Genomic DNA, 17,792 nt, shown 5'->3' on the forward strand with positions numbered 1-17,792 from the left:
TTTTTTTTTTTTAAAGAAGGACAATTAATTAACCTGAAAAATGCACTGAGAATTTGGGCTCCCAGCCTCATGCATTATTACCTTTTAGGCATTCACCATATGTGATTACTGATATATGGCACCATAATGCTAGAAAGGGAAAGTTTACATCCTCCCCAGAGGTAGGTTAATAGCTTGTTACAGAAAAATGGTAATTAATCTACAGTTTTATAAATTAGTCAGACTTGCACTGTCAGCACTTCCCTTTCCCTATAAAATCACTATGGGTCTTCAGTAAACCTGACCTTACATACTATGCTATTTTAACAGTGGCAATAATTCATCCCTAACTAATGCCTGAGAACTTGGAAAGTGCATTTGTTTTAATTGTATGTGAGTTTTCATGTTTCTATATAAATTCTTTTTCTTTCTTTCTTTCTTTCTTTCTTTCTTTCTTTCTTTCTTTCTTTCTTTCTTTCTTTCTAAATGAATGAATGAATGAATGAATGAATAAATAAATAAATAAATAAATAAATAAATAAATGTAAATATCTATTTCTTATATATGTAGCTAATATTTCTTATTGAGAACTCTCCACAGATATATTTGTATGATGGGGGGGGTGGTATACAAATATTTGGAACTGACTGGTGGATGGATTAATTAAAAGGTTTATAGAAATATGTACCATTTTTTATCATTGATGGCGTAAAAACATTATGTGGTGGCAGACAACCTGTTTGTGCCAAAGGCACATTTGGAATTTTGGAAGCAAAATGGCTGCCATGATCAGGCACAAAATATATTTTTATCAGAAGGTACAGGAATCTTCTTGAATTATCTCTGCTGTTGTGCTGGGACGTCTGTAGGCCTCAAAAGGCATTCCTGTATAATGATAGAAAAATAGAACAAGGTCCAAAAATGAACTCCTAATTATCCTAATGAGAGGGAAGATTGGATATAAAATGCACATAGCTGAGAAAATTGTGAACAATATAAGTATGCTAGAGAAACTTATATATAAAATTATGTGAGTGTTTTAATATGCAAGCTAATACAGAGGTAGGAGAAATTATGTAAAAAATTAATATGTAATCAGAAAAAGACTGTTTTGTCAATGTCAAGGTAGCATGATTTGCATGAAAAAAAAGTCCAGGTTTAATCCTGAATTTAAGAAGGGCTCAGTGAGTGATGCCAATTCTGAAAAGTACTGCCAATATGGACTAAATAGCATGACAATATATGGCATCTCCAGATAGATTTTTTTTAAAAGGCGAATCCTCTAGAGAGATCTATGTCAATGAATTTTTCCTTCACTAAAATGTATGTATATGGATAGATGCCCACAAAAAAGGTGCCTGCTTATTAATTCCAACCAGTTCCTCATTCCTGACAATATCTTTATAACTGACTCCAGACTAGTGAAATTCAGATTATTCAGCTCTAACTAGGAAAAAATATGGAAAAAGTTCATCTTTGGGGAAAATGAATCTGTGATGACAGCATAACTGAATAGATGTGAAAGTTGCATGCCTGTGAATTATAGGAATGTTCCAGTTAAAAGCTGAAGGATCGTGCATACTTCTATTATCCCACGGCTGCTTCCCCACTCTTCAATATGATTCTTATTTTTAGATGTCCCATCTTTCCCTTTGGCCAGCGTGGGTTATTCTAATCAATATGATAATTAGCAATCTCACTTCAGTGCTGATAGTTTGTCTATTTCTATCCTCTGCACTCCAAGCATTGTGCATATTAATTTCTGAGCCGCTCATTAGCAAGCTAATCACTTTCAAGGTTAGCACGGTTCTTACACTATTGCATGAGGATGTTGGCAGGCATCCCCTCACATTTAGAATTTTCCTGCAAGTATGCACACCGATCACTCTCATGACTCTAGATGAAAACACCAAGGTCTTACCTGGCTAAGCTGATTATCACTTGCAGTTAGTGACAGAAGCCAGTGACTCAGTAAAGACCACAGATGATTGAACGCACATTTTTGTAACTGGGGAGTTTCAGCAGTGAGTCCATGCAGCAGAGGCAAAATGAGCAAGATGGTGGATGGAGGGTCACAATACAAGTCCCATCCCATATGAACATCCATGTGATGTTGACACATGATGCTCCATCTACCATCTTGCTGATTTTGACCCTCCAGCAGACACTGCTGGAGAATTTCAGCCTTGAAAAACTTTTGAAATTCCTTGACCTTGTGTCAGCCCTTCAAGATAGATCAGACCAGGAAACCTATGCCATATAGGTCACTGCAACTTTTATTGTAAAGCTATAGTAACAGAATCTAGCAAGTCTGAATACACTCCCCCACCCCTTTATCTTTGTGTGAACTAGGGATGGGCTTATCTGAAGAGCTTATGCATGTTACATTCTTATTCTGGACTCAGGGCACTTTTATCTGACCATTGTTATTTATTGATCATTGATTCACTTGAATCAATTTTGAAATTTGAATCAAATCAATTGACCTTGGTAGTGGCTCTTCTTCCTGTCCCTTGAGGCCACTCCCTCTTCCCTCTATACCTTGTAAACATCAGTAACCCTGCTTCCTATTCAGGATTCCTGGCTTGTTTTTCTATCAACTCCTTGGGACTCTGCCTTTCCCTGGCCCACCTGGAGACAAACCTGGGACTGACATCCCATGTTTCTGGGTGTATGACTGGTTCTAGCCTGTTTGATTAGGGCACTGCATCATTAAACTGAATAGAGTTATGAAAATTTATCAGAATGCTCATGAAGAGACATCCTACAAAATTGTGTACTACATGGATATTTCCAGATTATTTAAGGTATCACAGAATGCTATCTGTAAACAAATAAATAAAAGGAAACAATGCTGAAGCATTGTCTCTTTTGCTAAAGTATATTCCTGTGAAGTGAACATCAAATATCACACTAGACTAGCTGCCATAGCTAAGGGTTTGAAGGGGAACTGTAATCAGGGGATATAGCTCTGGACTCGAAATAAGACAACAGATGGCTATGCATGATCACTAAATAACAATTATTTGACAAGAGGAAGATGAATGGGAGCAGGTTGCTGGGCTTCCAGTAGCTCCACATGATATATAGGATAACAGAGACTCAGCTGCATTTTATGTATATGTAAGATCAGGTGAGAGTGTCAGATTTTGCTCGGCAAGGAACCGTATGAATAATAACTGGATAAGAGTGATGCTGATAGTGATTTATTAGTCTAACACATGGCTAAACAGAAATATTGGCATCATTAGGCAGCTGATTAACTTTTGATAAATTGGGTTGTCTGACTTTCCCACCTATGTTCCAAATTATTTTAATTGTCTCACACACCTCTCCACTCAGAAAAAAAGAAGGAAAGTTCCCCAAAACATCTCACGTTTGGAGTTTAGGCCCCAGCTTTTCATAATGGGAAGTGTTCTGTATTTGAAAGGCACCTGAGACATTGAATACCCAGCATTCTCATATCCCTCCATTCTCACAGCATATTCAACTTGCTTACTGAATTATTACATATTCTGGGGTCTCACAGTGGATTGAATTGTAAACTAATCCAACTGACTGGCTGGCTGGGATGGTACAGAATACACATGGCCCAAAATGCCTCAAGGTTAACATTAACAAAGCACAGTATATTATCTGAATGCAGCCATTTGATCATTCGCTGATCTGGTTAGCTACTCTGTGTGCTCTGCAGAATATTATTCAGTGAGGACAGCTTTGCTTTCATATTCACAGCCATTTGCTGAAGAACAGAATGATGTGACAAATAGTATGGCTCAAGTCCAGCTTACTATGCAAATGTGAGATCATATGCTATTTTCAATGGCAACATGGAAGTACAATATACCAATACTAAATTACTAATACTAAACAATACTAAAAACACTTACAGCATTATTTTTCCCCCTGAGGAGCTCATAACACTTGACACACATTATCTCAGTACTTTGTAGTTGCATCCTCAGGAGAAGGTGAGGATGGTGTCAAGCTTTTGTCATTTTGATGAAAGCAGGAGGCTTCCATGGATGCTCATGAAAGGAGGCCCATATTATTTTCCATTTATCAATGTTAAGGCAGGTTAATCCTAGACTGGACTCCTGAATTGCCCAAATTTTGGTAGGGGTGATAGCAAAGTCTTGAAACAATGGTTGGGGTTGTTCCATCAGAGATTAGAGCTGTGCAAAGCTTCAAAGGAATATTTCATTTTAATAATGTTTTGAGAAAAGCAGTCAATTCAACTTGTGACTAAGGTGCCCATGCCCCAAAGCAGTGCTTCCTTTGCCATCCCTTGTTGGCATCCTCCAGCACTTCCATCATTGGAAAAGGCTTCTGCACTTGCTACCCAGATGGTAGAGAAAGCCATCAGAACAATTCAAACTGCTTCATTGAAACAAACTGTAGGTCTCCTTCCACCCCCGAATTCCAGTTCTTATGCTTTATTAAGATCACTGCTCTTCCTACACCATTTTGAGCTCTACTAGTAACATGATTCCCTTCCTTCAGGGTTTTCTTTTTCCAAAGTTCCAGTCTGCAGCTTACTGCTTAGTTAATCCATCAGAACAACTTTTGCCAGGAGACTCAGGCAAGTGAAAATTCTTGCTCCTGCAAATCCTTTCCCCTCAACCTCTACCCCAATGATTTCAGAAGGGACACCTAGAGCATATTGAGAGGGAGAGGAGAGGAGAGGAGAGGAGAGGAGAGGAGAGGAGAGGAGAGGAGAGGAGAGGAGAGGAGAGGAGAGGAGAGGAGGAGGGGAGGGGAGGGGAGGGGAGGGGAGAGGAGAGGAGAGGAGAGGAGAGGAGAGGAGAGGAGAGGAGAGGAGAGGAGAGGAGAGGGGAGGGGAGGGGAGGGGAGGGGAGAGGAGAGGAGAGGAGAGGAGAGGAGAGGAGAGGAGAGGAGAGGAGAGGAGAGGAGAGGAGAGGGGAGGGGAGGGGAGGGGAGGGGAGGGGAGGGGAGGGGAGGGGAGGGGAGGGGAGGGGAGGGGAGAGGAGAGGAGAGGGGAGGGGAGGGGAGGGGAGGGGAGAGGAGAGGAGAGGAGAGGGGAGGGGAGGGGAGGGGAGGGGAGAGGAGAGGAGAGGAGAGGAGAGGAGAGGAGGAGAGGAGAGGAGAGGAGAGGAGAGGAGAGGAGAGGAGAGGAGAGGGGAGAGGAGAGAGGAGAGGAGAGGAGAGGAGAGGAGAGGAGAGGTGAGGAGAGGAGAGGAGAGGAGAGGAGAGGAGAGAGGAGAGGAGAGGAGAGGAGAGGAGAGGAGAGGAGAGGAGAGGAGAGGAGAGGAGAGGAGAGGAGAGGAGAGGAGAGGGGAGGGGAGGGGAGGGGAGGGGAGGGGAGGGGAGGGGAGGGGAGAGGAGAGGAGGGAAAAGTATTATTCCATGAATGGAAGGCCCCTTGTATGGGCTTGGACGTCTAATTGAGCAGTTTCCAGAAGTCTTAATGTTCAATGGATCATAAGACACCCATATGAGAAGTGGAAAAAACTTTAGAGAGACAGGGATATTTTTCAATTATTGATTTAATGCTGATATTTGTTTAGGTTGCTTTGTAGCTGGCCTTACTCCACTACATTTTTGATGGCACTTTTTCAGAAGCCTTTCACTTTAAGTATAAAATAGCTCCTCTTAAAATAGTTCCAACCACTGTAATTCTTCTCCAGCACCATTGGCTTCATAGAAGGGATGAGTGAAAAGCTTATTAGGAGCCATCCAGTCTAGTCCTCTACTTAGTGTGGGGTTCTCGAATCAAAAGAGCCCAAAGCTCTGATTGTACACTCTCTGTATAAATTAGCTGCCTCCAACCTGGTGGTTGAAACTTCCAGCTCGGATATGCTGGCTAAAACTTCTGTGAGGAAGCCAGATTTTGGAAACCTGATATATAAATACTTCCAGCACAAGAATGCTCACCAGCCCCCAAGGCAGCCTTTTCCACTGTCAAAATGTTCTTAAAGTTATCTGGTGTCCCCTTATACTTCATCTCTCCGGGCTAAACATATCCAGCTCTTTCAACCACATTACATAAACCTTTTGATTCTGGAACCCTTGTGTTCCTGGCTGCCCATCTGTGGAGAACACACTTGTTAAAATGTGGCATCTAGGACTGCATACATGGTTGTTAAAATATTTACCTTACACCTTTTGGGTTACTAAAGCTCATGAGGCTGAGAGTGCTTTGTTCTACCCTGTTTTCAATCTCTTTCCAGCTGTCAGAAATGTGCCCCAGTTAGATTTATGGATCATATGTTTACTGTCCTTTGAAGAATGTTAGCAACTGGGAGATGGACCATTCTGAGATAGTCACAAAGCCATTCAGTTTATTAGTGCAGGATCAGCTTTTGTCATGAGTTTACCATGTTAGCTTATCTATGGTAACTCTGTGCAAAGCAGCAAGAGAGAAAGAAATGTCCAAAGATTTATCACAGTAATTAAACCTGAATAAAGGCAAAGACACAGTTTGTGGGTTTATTCAGGCAGGTATATATGTGATAGATCAAGAACAACGAAGAGCTCAAAAGGAAGCAATTTCATTTCTAGGTAATAAATAGATGGTATCATCTCCTCCTATGTGGAATATTCCAGTGCAACAAATAAATTGCTTTCATTAAAGACTTGCATGGAGGATTAATGAATATTGATAATAAGCTGTATGTGGAAATACACCATTTATTGTACATGGGGGGGGGGGGACTATGGATATATGAGGCATAAGAAAAGATACTATCTTTTAACTTCTAGTGTAGGTGCCTCCCTGGTTTCTGAATGTGAAGTGTGTACCAAAGTGTTTTAGACTCAGAAAAAGACATGTTTTTCACTAAGATGCATCAAGAAAAGCTGGGCTTCTTCTAATTTATTGTAATTTCTCCTGGAAACCATGGCATCTTGCAGAATATAGTTCTAGACATAATGATGGGCAAGGATTCATGCAGAACTATGCACTCTTCTCCCTTCCACTAGAAACCTTATACCGCTAATCATTTGCTTTCTAGATTTCAGTAGATCTTTATACCCTAGTGCATGTCAAACAAAGCTAAAGGCCTTTGGCACTGAAGTTAAGTCTGATACCAGCAGAAATGAGCTGCATTGGCCCATTGATCTTACTGTGTGAATATATTTCTAACCATAAGACTTGTAGGTGATAACTTAGATTTGCCTTCTCATCAAAGAATTTTGCAAGTGCCTGTGACAAGGAGTTTACGTTCAGGCAAAGAGGCATTGTAATTTGCTCCAGAAAAGTAACTTCCCCTCACCTCAGAGCCTCCACACCATCTCTTAACTCTGTCAAATACTGTGAGGATGCTGAAGAGTGATTGTAAAGCAGAGCATCTTGCTCTTCAAATCAAGGGACTCCTTGCTTCCTAAAGCAGCTTCAGTGGGGTTCTTTGCTTGAATCTTCATCAGTGTAGAACTTCAGAATTTCATCAGTGTAGAACTTCAGAAATTTTCACAACACTACTGCTGTGGGCAAAACTTGGGTGATCAAGTTCAGGTCTGAACTCAGTACTAAATCTAAATTGCAAATCTAAGACAAAAGCATCATCTGTCTGGCATAGGTTGGATTTCTATTTCCTGCTCTACTTTTCAGCTGACCAGAACTTCTTCTGTTTCCTATGGAGTATTTAGCTGCTTAAATGAGGACATTTACCTTCCTAATAAGACCAGTGTACAGATAGGGAGAAGAATTAAATCAACTGTTATTTTTTTAAAATGAAAGAGAAATTCAGAAGTTATCATTTACTTCTGAAATAATATTGAATGTAAGAATTAAATGATGCTATTCGTCAATCTGAACTTCTAAGAATACCTTGTTAAAATAGAGCAAGATTGTTTGCAAATGGCCTGAGGACAAAGAAAGTTTTCACTAAATAACTATGTAAGTGTCAGAGAGAAAAATCCAAACTGCCCTCTTAATATTTGAGGATGATTTGGTTAGGATTAAATGTTTGTTTGTTGTTGTTTTTTTTCATATAGCTATTTAACATAAAGGGTGACTAGAGGAAGGCTGACTTGGATATGTAGGTTTTGGGCTGAATATGTCTAGGAAAGTTGGATTTGTCCCCCTTTGCAGGTCAATTTTGGTGAATACTTGCAACTCCTTCACATATATGTGATGGAGGACAAACTTGGTCAATGTTCCCTTGTTCACATGAGGTCAGCTAACATACAGTTTGCATCTATGGAACGGATATCATAGATCAGAAACCATACAGAGTTTTCATATCACCCAGAGCTATTTTCAGTTCCCACATCCAACAGTCTTTCAGTGTTGAATGATCAAAGGATGACATCAAGTGGTGATGTGCATGCATGTGTGAATAAACCCATAATCATCCAAACAATGTTGGAAGGTAATGCCATCTCCAAAAAAATAAATAATTTCAGAGACACTATGCAGAATTTTCAAAGATACAGAACATTTCTACTATCTGAGTCTATTATTTAGGATTGGCATTAGCATTAATATTATCATATACTGTATGTAGCATATAGCATATATACTATACATATAATATTGGGAACATTTTTTTAAAAGTGCAATCAAAACACTTCCCCCTTTTTCCAAACAAATAAACAAGCAGTTTCTGGGACTGGAGATAACTATTGTTTCATGTGCTTATATTTTATGTTTTGCCATTTCAGTTCTGACAGTTCTCCTCAGTGGTCAATAATAAACTCTTTCAATATTAGACAACAAAATTAACTTCAAAGATTGCTGGTATGTAGTATAATAATTATGAAGTTTGAATCTTTAAAGTCATCAGTGAGCTTCATGTAATTAACAGGTGCATTTCCATGTCATTGCCATGCAACAACTATAAATTCAGAATAGAGACCTACGGTTTTATCTTAACATTTGGTCCAGCACACTGGGAATTATATTTGAAGATTTTAAAAATGGGAATTTTGTTGACATAAGGATGATATGGCATCTCTGACTCATTCAAATCTGTTAATTCAACTTAACCATTTGAAGAGTTGTTCTTTTTTATCAGTCTGTGACCCCAATATTTCAAGAATCTTTGATCCATCTTTTTATCAGACTTTCATGAGAATAACCTTGCAAACTTATATCAGATATTATAGTGTAGCTTTGGGAAATGATTTGAAGGTTCCTATAATATTTCTCTAAAGAGAGAGAGAGATATCAAATTGCAGCTTTCAAGAAATAACAAATGGATCGCTCAATTTATTTATTTATTTGTTATAAAAAGGAGGAGAAAGATGGGAATCCATCATGGGGGAAGAAAACACATCAAAGTTATTTCAAATTGGATCTTATTCTTAAGGAACTCAGAGGTGCTTCTAGACATGGAAAAATGAATAGACTTAAGTATAGGTGGAAATAGATAACGTGTTTCGAAAGGTTTTCCCAATGACCTCTGCAGAGATATTAGATACTGAACTCCTGGAGGGATTTCTGTAAACAAGATAGGCTATTCATAAAATGAAATATCGACTCTGCTGTCACCATGGTGACTTAATCACTTCAACACCCAAATATTGTAAATAGCAAGGTTTACTGGCAGACAATAGCTCCATCAGAACATCCCATGAGGATGCCAATTTACAACTACTTTTACCATTCATGATTTTCCCCTTCCTGTATGTTTGATTATACGGTGGTAAATGCTGGATGAGCTGCACTTTAAAGATTCTTTTCTGACAACTAGATATTGTTGTTTCTGTGAAGACCCTTGTGTGAGCTGTGTTTATTTGCTGACACCTCTCTCAGATTAGAAATCTAACAGATAGCTATCAGGATATAATATAATCAGTGTACATAGCTGTGTATCTCTTGAAAAAAGCTTATGCTCCCTATGAAACTTGAACTCTCTTGTTTAGTTTATTTTCTCCTGTTAGTCATAGTAATTGGTTTTTTTTATCTTAATATCAATTTCAGTGGGAGTTTATCAAGATCTGCATAGTTCTCCCAATGAAATAGTTGGGACTTAATTTTCCCAACACTAACTCTATACTTTTAAGAAAATAGCATAAAATGTATTGTGCAAATCAGATTAACTGGTCATCTTTCCCTGTCCACAGAGGGTGGCCAAAAAAGCCAAGATTGTGGCCATGATTATGGCCCATCTCTTCAGACTCCCCCCTCCCCCTCCAAGGCCTCTATTTCTTATCCACCTACCAGGGCCTGGAAAGAGTCAGGAAGGTTCACTTTAAAATCTGGTAGGTCATAGGCAGAATTTGGGAAATCTTCAGGAGAAATCAACAGTTGCATGAGTCTTAATCTGCTTTCTTGATTATCACCTTTTGTCACCATTCATCACCATGAATTGATGATGATGATTTGTTCTGTATCACCTTTCCATAGTTCAACAGGATCACTAGCTTTGAACTTTAGGAACTCCCCTAAGAGACCATCATATTCCATATGTCTCCAGGAGCAGACCATCTTAATGACTCCCCACCATGCACACTAACATGAGGTCAAACTGCACCAGATGGTGATCTAATCTGCCAGCAGATTACTCTTACCAATATTCATGCCACTTCCCAAAGGGTCCAAGGCTTGAGTAAATCCTGCCCTATTAATTGGCTCACTGACAACTTAGTGCCATGACTGTTATGGAGACAGCACAATCCTGAAGCAACCCTACTGAGGCAACTTCAGCAAGTATTTTGAACTCTTTCAAACTCTGGAGATCTCTTGCACTACACCAAGGACCACATCAGCCAAATACTCAGAGATCCTCTTGATAATAGGATGGGTGGTCCATCAACAAAAATCTCATTGGTCCAATTCCAGATAAAGACTCCCTTAGTTCAGTAAAGTTCTCTGTGAGCAAGATAGACCACAGAACTAATCCTTTGCTTACCTTCAGCCTGCCTTGGCGCTGCACTAATAAACTGGATGTACAGAGCTAGATCAAGTTTACTCTTTCCAAATGACCACCCAAGTTTCCAAAATGTACATGAGGCCAACTACCCAAGTTAGGTACCATGAAATGACTTGAAGGAAGCTCTGAGAAATAAAGTCATTGTAGTGCCATGATTCAGTGCTCATCAGAATGTGGAGAGCTCAAAATATCAGAGAACCCCCCCCCCTTATTTTGCAAATGTATAGCATTTTACTAACACCATCTGCAAGAAGGTAAAGAGACAAGGAAATACTAGCATCATCCCTGTCATCCATAAAGTTTTCTAACTGACTAGGAAAAGCAAATGGCAAGATGTAGAAAGGCAGAATTAACATTTGCAAGGTGGTACCTTGCTGCTGTTGAGCATATAAAGATCAGATTATCTTCTTGAAACTGCCAGAGTGAAATGTAACTGCAATTTGAAACCAAGTGAAAGGAGGAAGAGAAGGTGGAGGAGGAGGAATATTAATATTCAAAATATCAGAAAAGGAACTTGATCTTCATCAGATGGAAACACAGCATTTATTTTTCAACCAAGGGCTGAAATGGTCTGTAGACATCATATTAATTCATTGATCAATTATTAAAAGCCCATACTGTCAAGCCAGTGATTAAATCTTTCTGATTGCACATAAGTTACCAGTGAACCAAAAGATGGCTACATTTCCAATAAAGAAAACTTCCTGTAACCCATAACAATTATCAGAAGCTGCTGCTGCTTCTCTTCTCCCCACCTCCTCTTCCTTCTTCCATGTTAATCAGCAACACATGCCATTAACTAGAAATATTTTTTCCAAAAAGTGAGCTTTGTAAACTGGAAGTTCTGAAAGACAGCAGTTTGTATCATTATTTATTTTATACACATCCACATTTGCATTATTTGTCCATTATGCTATTCAAGATAGCACAAATAGGATTTTCAGATGAGCTCTCATGGAACAGACTCAAGCCATCATCGCCAATTTAGCTTCAACAAGGCATTAGACCATTGCCAGCATACATATGCTCAGGGAGTGAGGAGGATAAGTGATAAAACAGGGACAAGTGACAAAAGATTCTGCTTTATGCATCCTTGTATGTGATGCCTGGTGGGAAATTCCTGTGGGTAGTTCCCACTTTAGTTTCCACCCAGCATACTCCCAGTCAATCCTTGAATCCAGATCAGAGCAAGCATACCCACCACTCAGTACAGCTAGCAAGAATACAGCATGATGTTTATTTTTAAGACATCAGCTAAAACCGTTAACTGGTAAAAATAGGAGAAAAGGCAGAGGAAAACAGGGCAAGAGAAACTTGAACAACAGGCAACAATTTACATTATCTATATTTCTATATCTCTCAAAAGGCGCAGAACTGTCCAGAGCCAATAAACAATATTGTGAGTAATTAGCATGGACAGGCCTAAAATATTCCAGCCTTAACCCTTTTAGGTACAGAACAGCAGCAAAACAGAGATGGGAAGAAGGACATCAGATGATCCTTTATTCTGCACCATGAAGGAAACAATTTGGTGGAAGGGAAGGATGTATCCAACAGTGCCATGGCACAAGTATAAAAGGGCAGAGCTTGATGTCACAATGAATGTTTTCTCGTGTTAGCATCACTGTGTTTAGAAACAGATACTGTACTTATGCCTCCAGAAATCTCAGATTTATAATCTAAAAACTAAATAGTGTGCTAGCTCAAAATTCTGTCAATGATCATTCCAACCCATCTCAAGGGCCCCAGCATTGGGAAGGCCATCATAGACTCATAATAGAACCAAGAAACAAAACTCCTGGAAGGAGTTCTCTAGCTGTACTAGTGTCATTCTTATCATTAAACCAAAACTAAGCTGAATGGCCCAAATGAAATGATGGTGGCTTAAAAATAGCAAAATATTGTGACCTTAAATTTCCTCAAAACTATTCATTGGCTGTAATGCTATCTGTATTGATTAGAATAGTAGAAATGAGTGCATTATCAGGCTAGATTGCGATTACTATCTTCATACTGCTGCTGTTGAAAGCAATAGATCAGATGTCAGCCCTCTGAGGAAGACCAGACAAGGAAACCAAAGTTGTGAATGCTAATACTGATTTTATTGTAGAGCTATTGTAACAGAATCTTGCAAGTCTGAATGCATTTCCCCCTCCCTCCTTTTATCTTCAAGAGGACTAAGAAGGGTCAAATCTGAGATGCTTCCTCAAATTACATTTCTGCCCCAGACTCAGATTTCTTTTGTCTGACCATTGTCTTGGTTGTGGCTCTTCCTCCTGTTCCTCAAGCTTATTCTTACTGCCCATTACAGATAATTAGTAACTCCATCCAAGGCTGGAGGAGCAAAACATTTTGTCTCTTTGAGCAGTAGCAATGGACTTTCTATTACAGAACTAACCTTGACATTTCTATATTTAGAACCAGAACTGAAAAGTCTGTCAGGGAACTGGAGTGAGGCTGCCTAAGAGCTAATATTGGGTGTCAAAAGTACCACAACATGGAAAGATCAGGAGGGGGGATCCGGGAAGGAGAAGATGAGATAAGAGAAATGGAAAATATGAATATAAACATGGGGTGAAAATCTTCTCAGATAGCTGTGGCAGAAGACAGTGTCTTCTGTTCTAACAACCTCTAGCATCTCTTTCCTTTTCATTGGCTATTTTTCCAGTGTGACTGTGAGGAATGCAGGCAGGATATGGAGAGAAGAAGGCCTCTAGTTCAGCAAAGGGGCACATGCTAAGCATGCAGATGAATTGTATAGTAGGTCCAAACAAGATCTCTGCTTCACATCCTGAACAACTGCTAGTAGTGTTGAGAATATTGACCTATATGGAAAAGTGGTCTGTACAGAGTCCACTTTAAGGAAAAACAGCTGGAAATCTGCTACCATGGAAGGAAAAACTTGGGGGGGAGATACTAGAGATGACAAATGATGTGCATTGTGAGAAACTTGATTATCAGGTATCATGACATAATTCAGTCATTTCCTTAATATGTTCTTTTTACTGATAGCACTCCTGAATGTAGGAGAGAGAGCATAGGTTCTCATTTCTTTCCCTCTTTTCCCTATTGAGCTGTCAAAAGGAGGAGGAGAAAGCTGGAAACTTAAAGAAAAGTCTTCTGGGAGATGGAGTAATGACTGTCAAGTAAAAATGGATTCTAGAAAGTGTTTGCCGCTGAATGTTCTGGGTGTGAGAAGAAGCTGGGTGTGAGCTTCAGAGAAAACCCAAAGAAAGAGGAAGGGCAGATTGGGGAATTTTGAGGGATTGCTAAAGAAAGAGAAAGAAATCAGGAGAGAGAATGCTAGCCAGAGACAGAGGGACACCCAGCCAGTATAACGAGACACAGATCTATCTATGTGGTCACTAAGAGCCAACAACAATTTGATGGCACATAATCAATCAATTAATCAATCACTATGCTTTATATTTACTCAACACTCTAAGTTGCATTCATATACAATAGGAAAGTAGCAACTTTAAAATGCCTAGCCAGATTCAAGCCTTTAGTTCAGATAGCACTGAGAAAGGCAGGATCCTGGAGGAGAGGAATTTAGTTTATCTAGCTATAAATAAATCTAATCTTGGTGCTTATCAGAAACTAAAGTTAAAATTAAAGTTGCTTTACTGTGCTAAGAGAGAAAGAGAGAGAGAGAGAGAAAGCGCTATCATATCCCATGAATCCACAAAAGCCTGTGATAGTATTACTATATAATTGCAATATTTAGGTGATTGCATTATGGTACTGGTCCTCATCTTGCCATCACTGCAGTTTGTCCTGCTGGTCTATGGACAAAAAGGCTCTTTAGACATCCTTTAGACTAGTAATTCCAAAGAACAACACTACTTTCCCTTGTTTTTATTAGTTATGTCTGAGTTCACATGACACACGGAATCATTAGCCAAACATATTTTGGCCCAGTATGTTGTGCAAAACTAGCTGTCCCTAGTTAGTTATTGTGCACATTCAGAAAGCTGAATTCATTGAATGGACCATTGTCAAGAATCAAGATGAAGAGCAAACATGCACAGTCACCTCCTCTATGCTCATTCTCGGGGGGTGGGAGGTAAAGGCATATAATTCATTTGGCCTCCTGACCTTCTGATGGGCTGCAGGTAGCCCCAGTGACATCAGAAAGCAAGAAGAGGAAATTTTGAGGCCAGTTGTCACTTTTGGGGGAGGGGAGTTAAAGGTGTGGATGGGAGGTAAACTACTTCTATTCCCATCCTTTAGCACTCCTCCCCAAAATCCCACTGCCAGTTTTTGGTGGCAAAAATGGCTGAATTTCCAAAATAATATTTTAGGACAATAACAGGCTTGGAGCGTGGGGGAGTGATGGTACTAAGAATGGAGTAGCTGCCTCTCAGAGCCCTCCCATTTCTATTCCTAGCCTTAATTTTGCTAAATAAATAGGGGTGGAGGAGAAAAAATTGCACCACTCAAATATGACAACATAATGTCAAGAGGCAGGAAGACTACAGGCTGCTCAGTCCTTTAAGTTCTGGAACCAAAAGATGTGTTTTTACTTTTCTGTCATCTCCTGGAAGCAAAATTAAATACGGTGGTTTCATACGGCATTTAACATACGGTCTAATATATTTCCAATGCTGTTCAGAAAAAGTCCGTGCAATGTTAATACTAATTCCTCCTTAAGCATTTGGCATATTTTATTGCTTCCTGTTCAACATAGCTAAGTGATTAGTAACACATTTCTCCGTAAAGAATCTTTAATCATCGAGTTTTGATTCCTCACACCAGGAGTTAGTCAGACCACTGAAGGCTGGAACAAGTGGTGATCTTATTCAGTGTAAAAAAGCTTTATATCTACAAGTGCTGGAAAATATTTACCCACAGCTAAGCACACATATTTTCCAAGTTCATTAAAAATAACAATAATAAATAAGCACATATCTTTGTAAAAAAGCTAACCCATAATTATAGAACACCTGCCTTGCTCCATGGAAAAAAGTTATGTTCCCTTTTTCAGTCATGTGTAATTTGCTCTCTTGATTGGAGTGGTCTTGCCATAAGAGACTCAAAATATCTGCCTCTTTATTTTACAGAGATCATCTATAGCTGGGTATTTAATGCGTTCCCTTCTTTTGTGGCAGAAGATAGCAGGCGTTTCATCTCTCAGGAAACAGGCAACCTCTATATATCCAAGGTACAACCGTCTGACGTTGGGAGTTATATCTGCCTCGTGAAGAACACAGTGACAAATGCCAGGGTGCTCAGTCCCCCAACTCCATTAACACTTCGAACTGATGGTAAGCTAGCTGTTTCTCAAAACTGAAATGTATTGGGTTGAGGGGAGGTTGTATAGAAGTATAAGAATTTTTATGTGCATAATGGGAGCTACCGACAGAAACAATGACATATTAGATGAAGCTTGTAGGACCACTATAACATATCCTAACTGGGACTGCCTCTGAAGACCCTCAAGAAACATCACTCGGGCCAGAATGCAGAGATTCTTCTCAAGAACATGGCTGCATCAGCATTTCTCCTGCCTTTTAGAACAGTCATACTAATTATTATCTGTAAAGCACTAAATCACTTGGATTCCTATGGATTACTTAAGATCTGTCTAAGAAGCTCTTTTCTGTGCTCCATTGCAGACTAGTCAAAGGCTATTTTTATAGTCATATAGCAAATATGGGATTTTCTTCCATGGAGAGTCTGTGCTCCCACACGTTTTAAATTTCTGTCATCTGGTGAAGACAAATTTGTTGAGATAGGCTCTATTCTTTTAACTCTTTTTTTAAAAATCTGATTTATTATTTTAATTATCTGCCAAAATTGTTTTAATTGTATTAATGTTTATATCATTAGGCATCTGGGGCAATATTTTACAGCAGAAATGCAAAATGGAAGTCTATTTAGTTCATTAAGTAGATTTCAATAAATTGTATTACATGGCTGTCCCCTCTTTCTAATATATTTATCTTCTTTATGAAAAGTAAAAAGTTCTAATTAAAAAGTATGACTGATGAACTTCAATGATAAACTCCATTACTGAACAGATTCTTGAGTGACTAGTTATGAATTGATCCATACTTCATAACCTGCTTTTTTTTTATTTTTTTTCCCATTAAATTCAAAGATTTTATATATAGGATCTGATAAGGCCTACCTTTCTTGGTATCAGAGCCATTAGGCTGTCCCAAGCACTACGAGTAGAAAGCAACAATTAGATAAAATAAGGGGGAGGGGGTAAATCCAATGAATTTTGAATATACATTTAATGAACAAATAAAGAATAAAATATGGTTGGAGGAAATGGATGGGAAAAAAATCAATCAATACAGCTTTTCTTTTTGGTGAGAAGATACATACCCCTGCAAATTTTTGTTGAATAAGCCCTTGAATATTAATATCCTTTTTAGGATTTTTGTTTAATATACTGCTTTGAATGTCAGCAGTGGCTTACCTCAGAACAAAGGGTTCCGAAGTGGTTTAGAAGAAAATTTTAAAATGTCTATCATCTACTGTGGTCTAAACTTTGACTGTTTCCAAATAGACTAAGAAAACTATGTAGCATTGCAAGTTTTGACTTTTTTGTATGATTTTGAGAACGGAAGTAGAAAAATATATGGACATTAGCGATGGCTACTAGCTTCAATTGGTTGCATCTCTAATTACCAGTGACTTGGGAAAGAGTTAAAGACTCATGTCCTTTTGTGAGTTTCCATATGTATTTTGTTGAATACTGAGTGTTACAGAATGCTGGACTAGATAGGCCTTGGGTCTAATTTATGATTAATGCTTAGGAACAAGTATTAAATTGTACAGCTGTGTAGAAATCTAGATTCAAAAGACAAAATTTGATGCAGAGCTTGCATGGGTGTGCATGTAGTACGAGTCAGGAACACATTACACAAATTGTATATTTTCTTAGTATTATGCAGAGGGCCATGGTGGAACCCCTTGAAAAGACAACTGCTTTAAGATGCCCCCAACAGTGCTATGTGTGC

At 39.0% G+C, this 17,792-nt stretch overlaps 1 protein-coding gene across 1 annotated transcript in view; it reads left to right on the forward strand.

Moving 5' to 3' along the window:
* The window catches only part of CNTN5 (contactin 5), a 723,666-nt gene that overhangs the window by 510,696 nt on the left and 195,178 nt on the right, over positions 1–17,792 (forward strand). The window contains exon 9 of the mRNA XM_088140604.1: positions 15,882–16,085. Within this exon, the coding sequence (XP_087996730.1) occupies positions 15,882–16,085 (204 nt within the window). The remainder of the gene's footprint in view (positions 1–15,881; positions 16,086–17,792) is intronic.

Source organism: Python bivittatus, unplaced genomic scaffold, assembly GCF_059951505.1.
Source record: "Python bivittatus isolate LINGU-HERP-01145 unplaced genomic scaffold, Pbiv_v1 ctg000340_np1212, whole genome shotgun sequence".
Lineage (NCBI taxonomy): Eukaryota > Metazoa > Chordata > Lepidosauria > Squamata > Pythonidae > Python > Python bivittatus.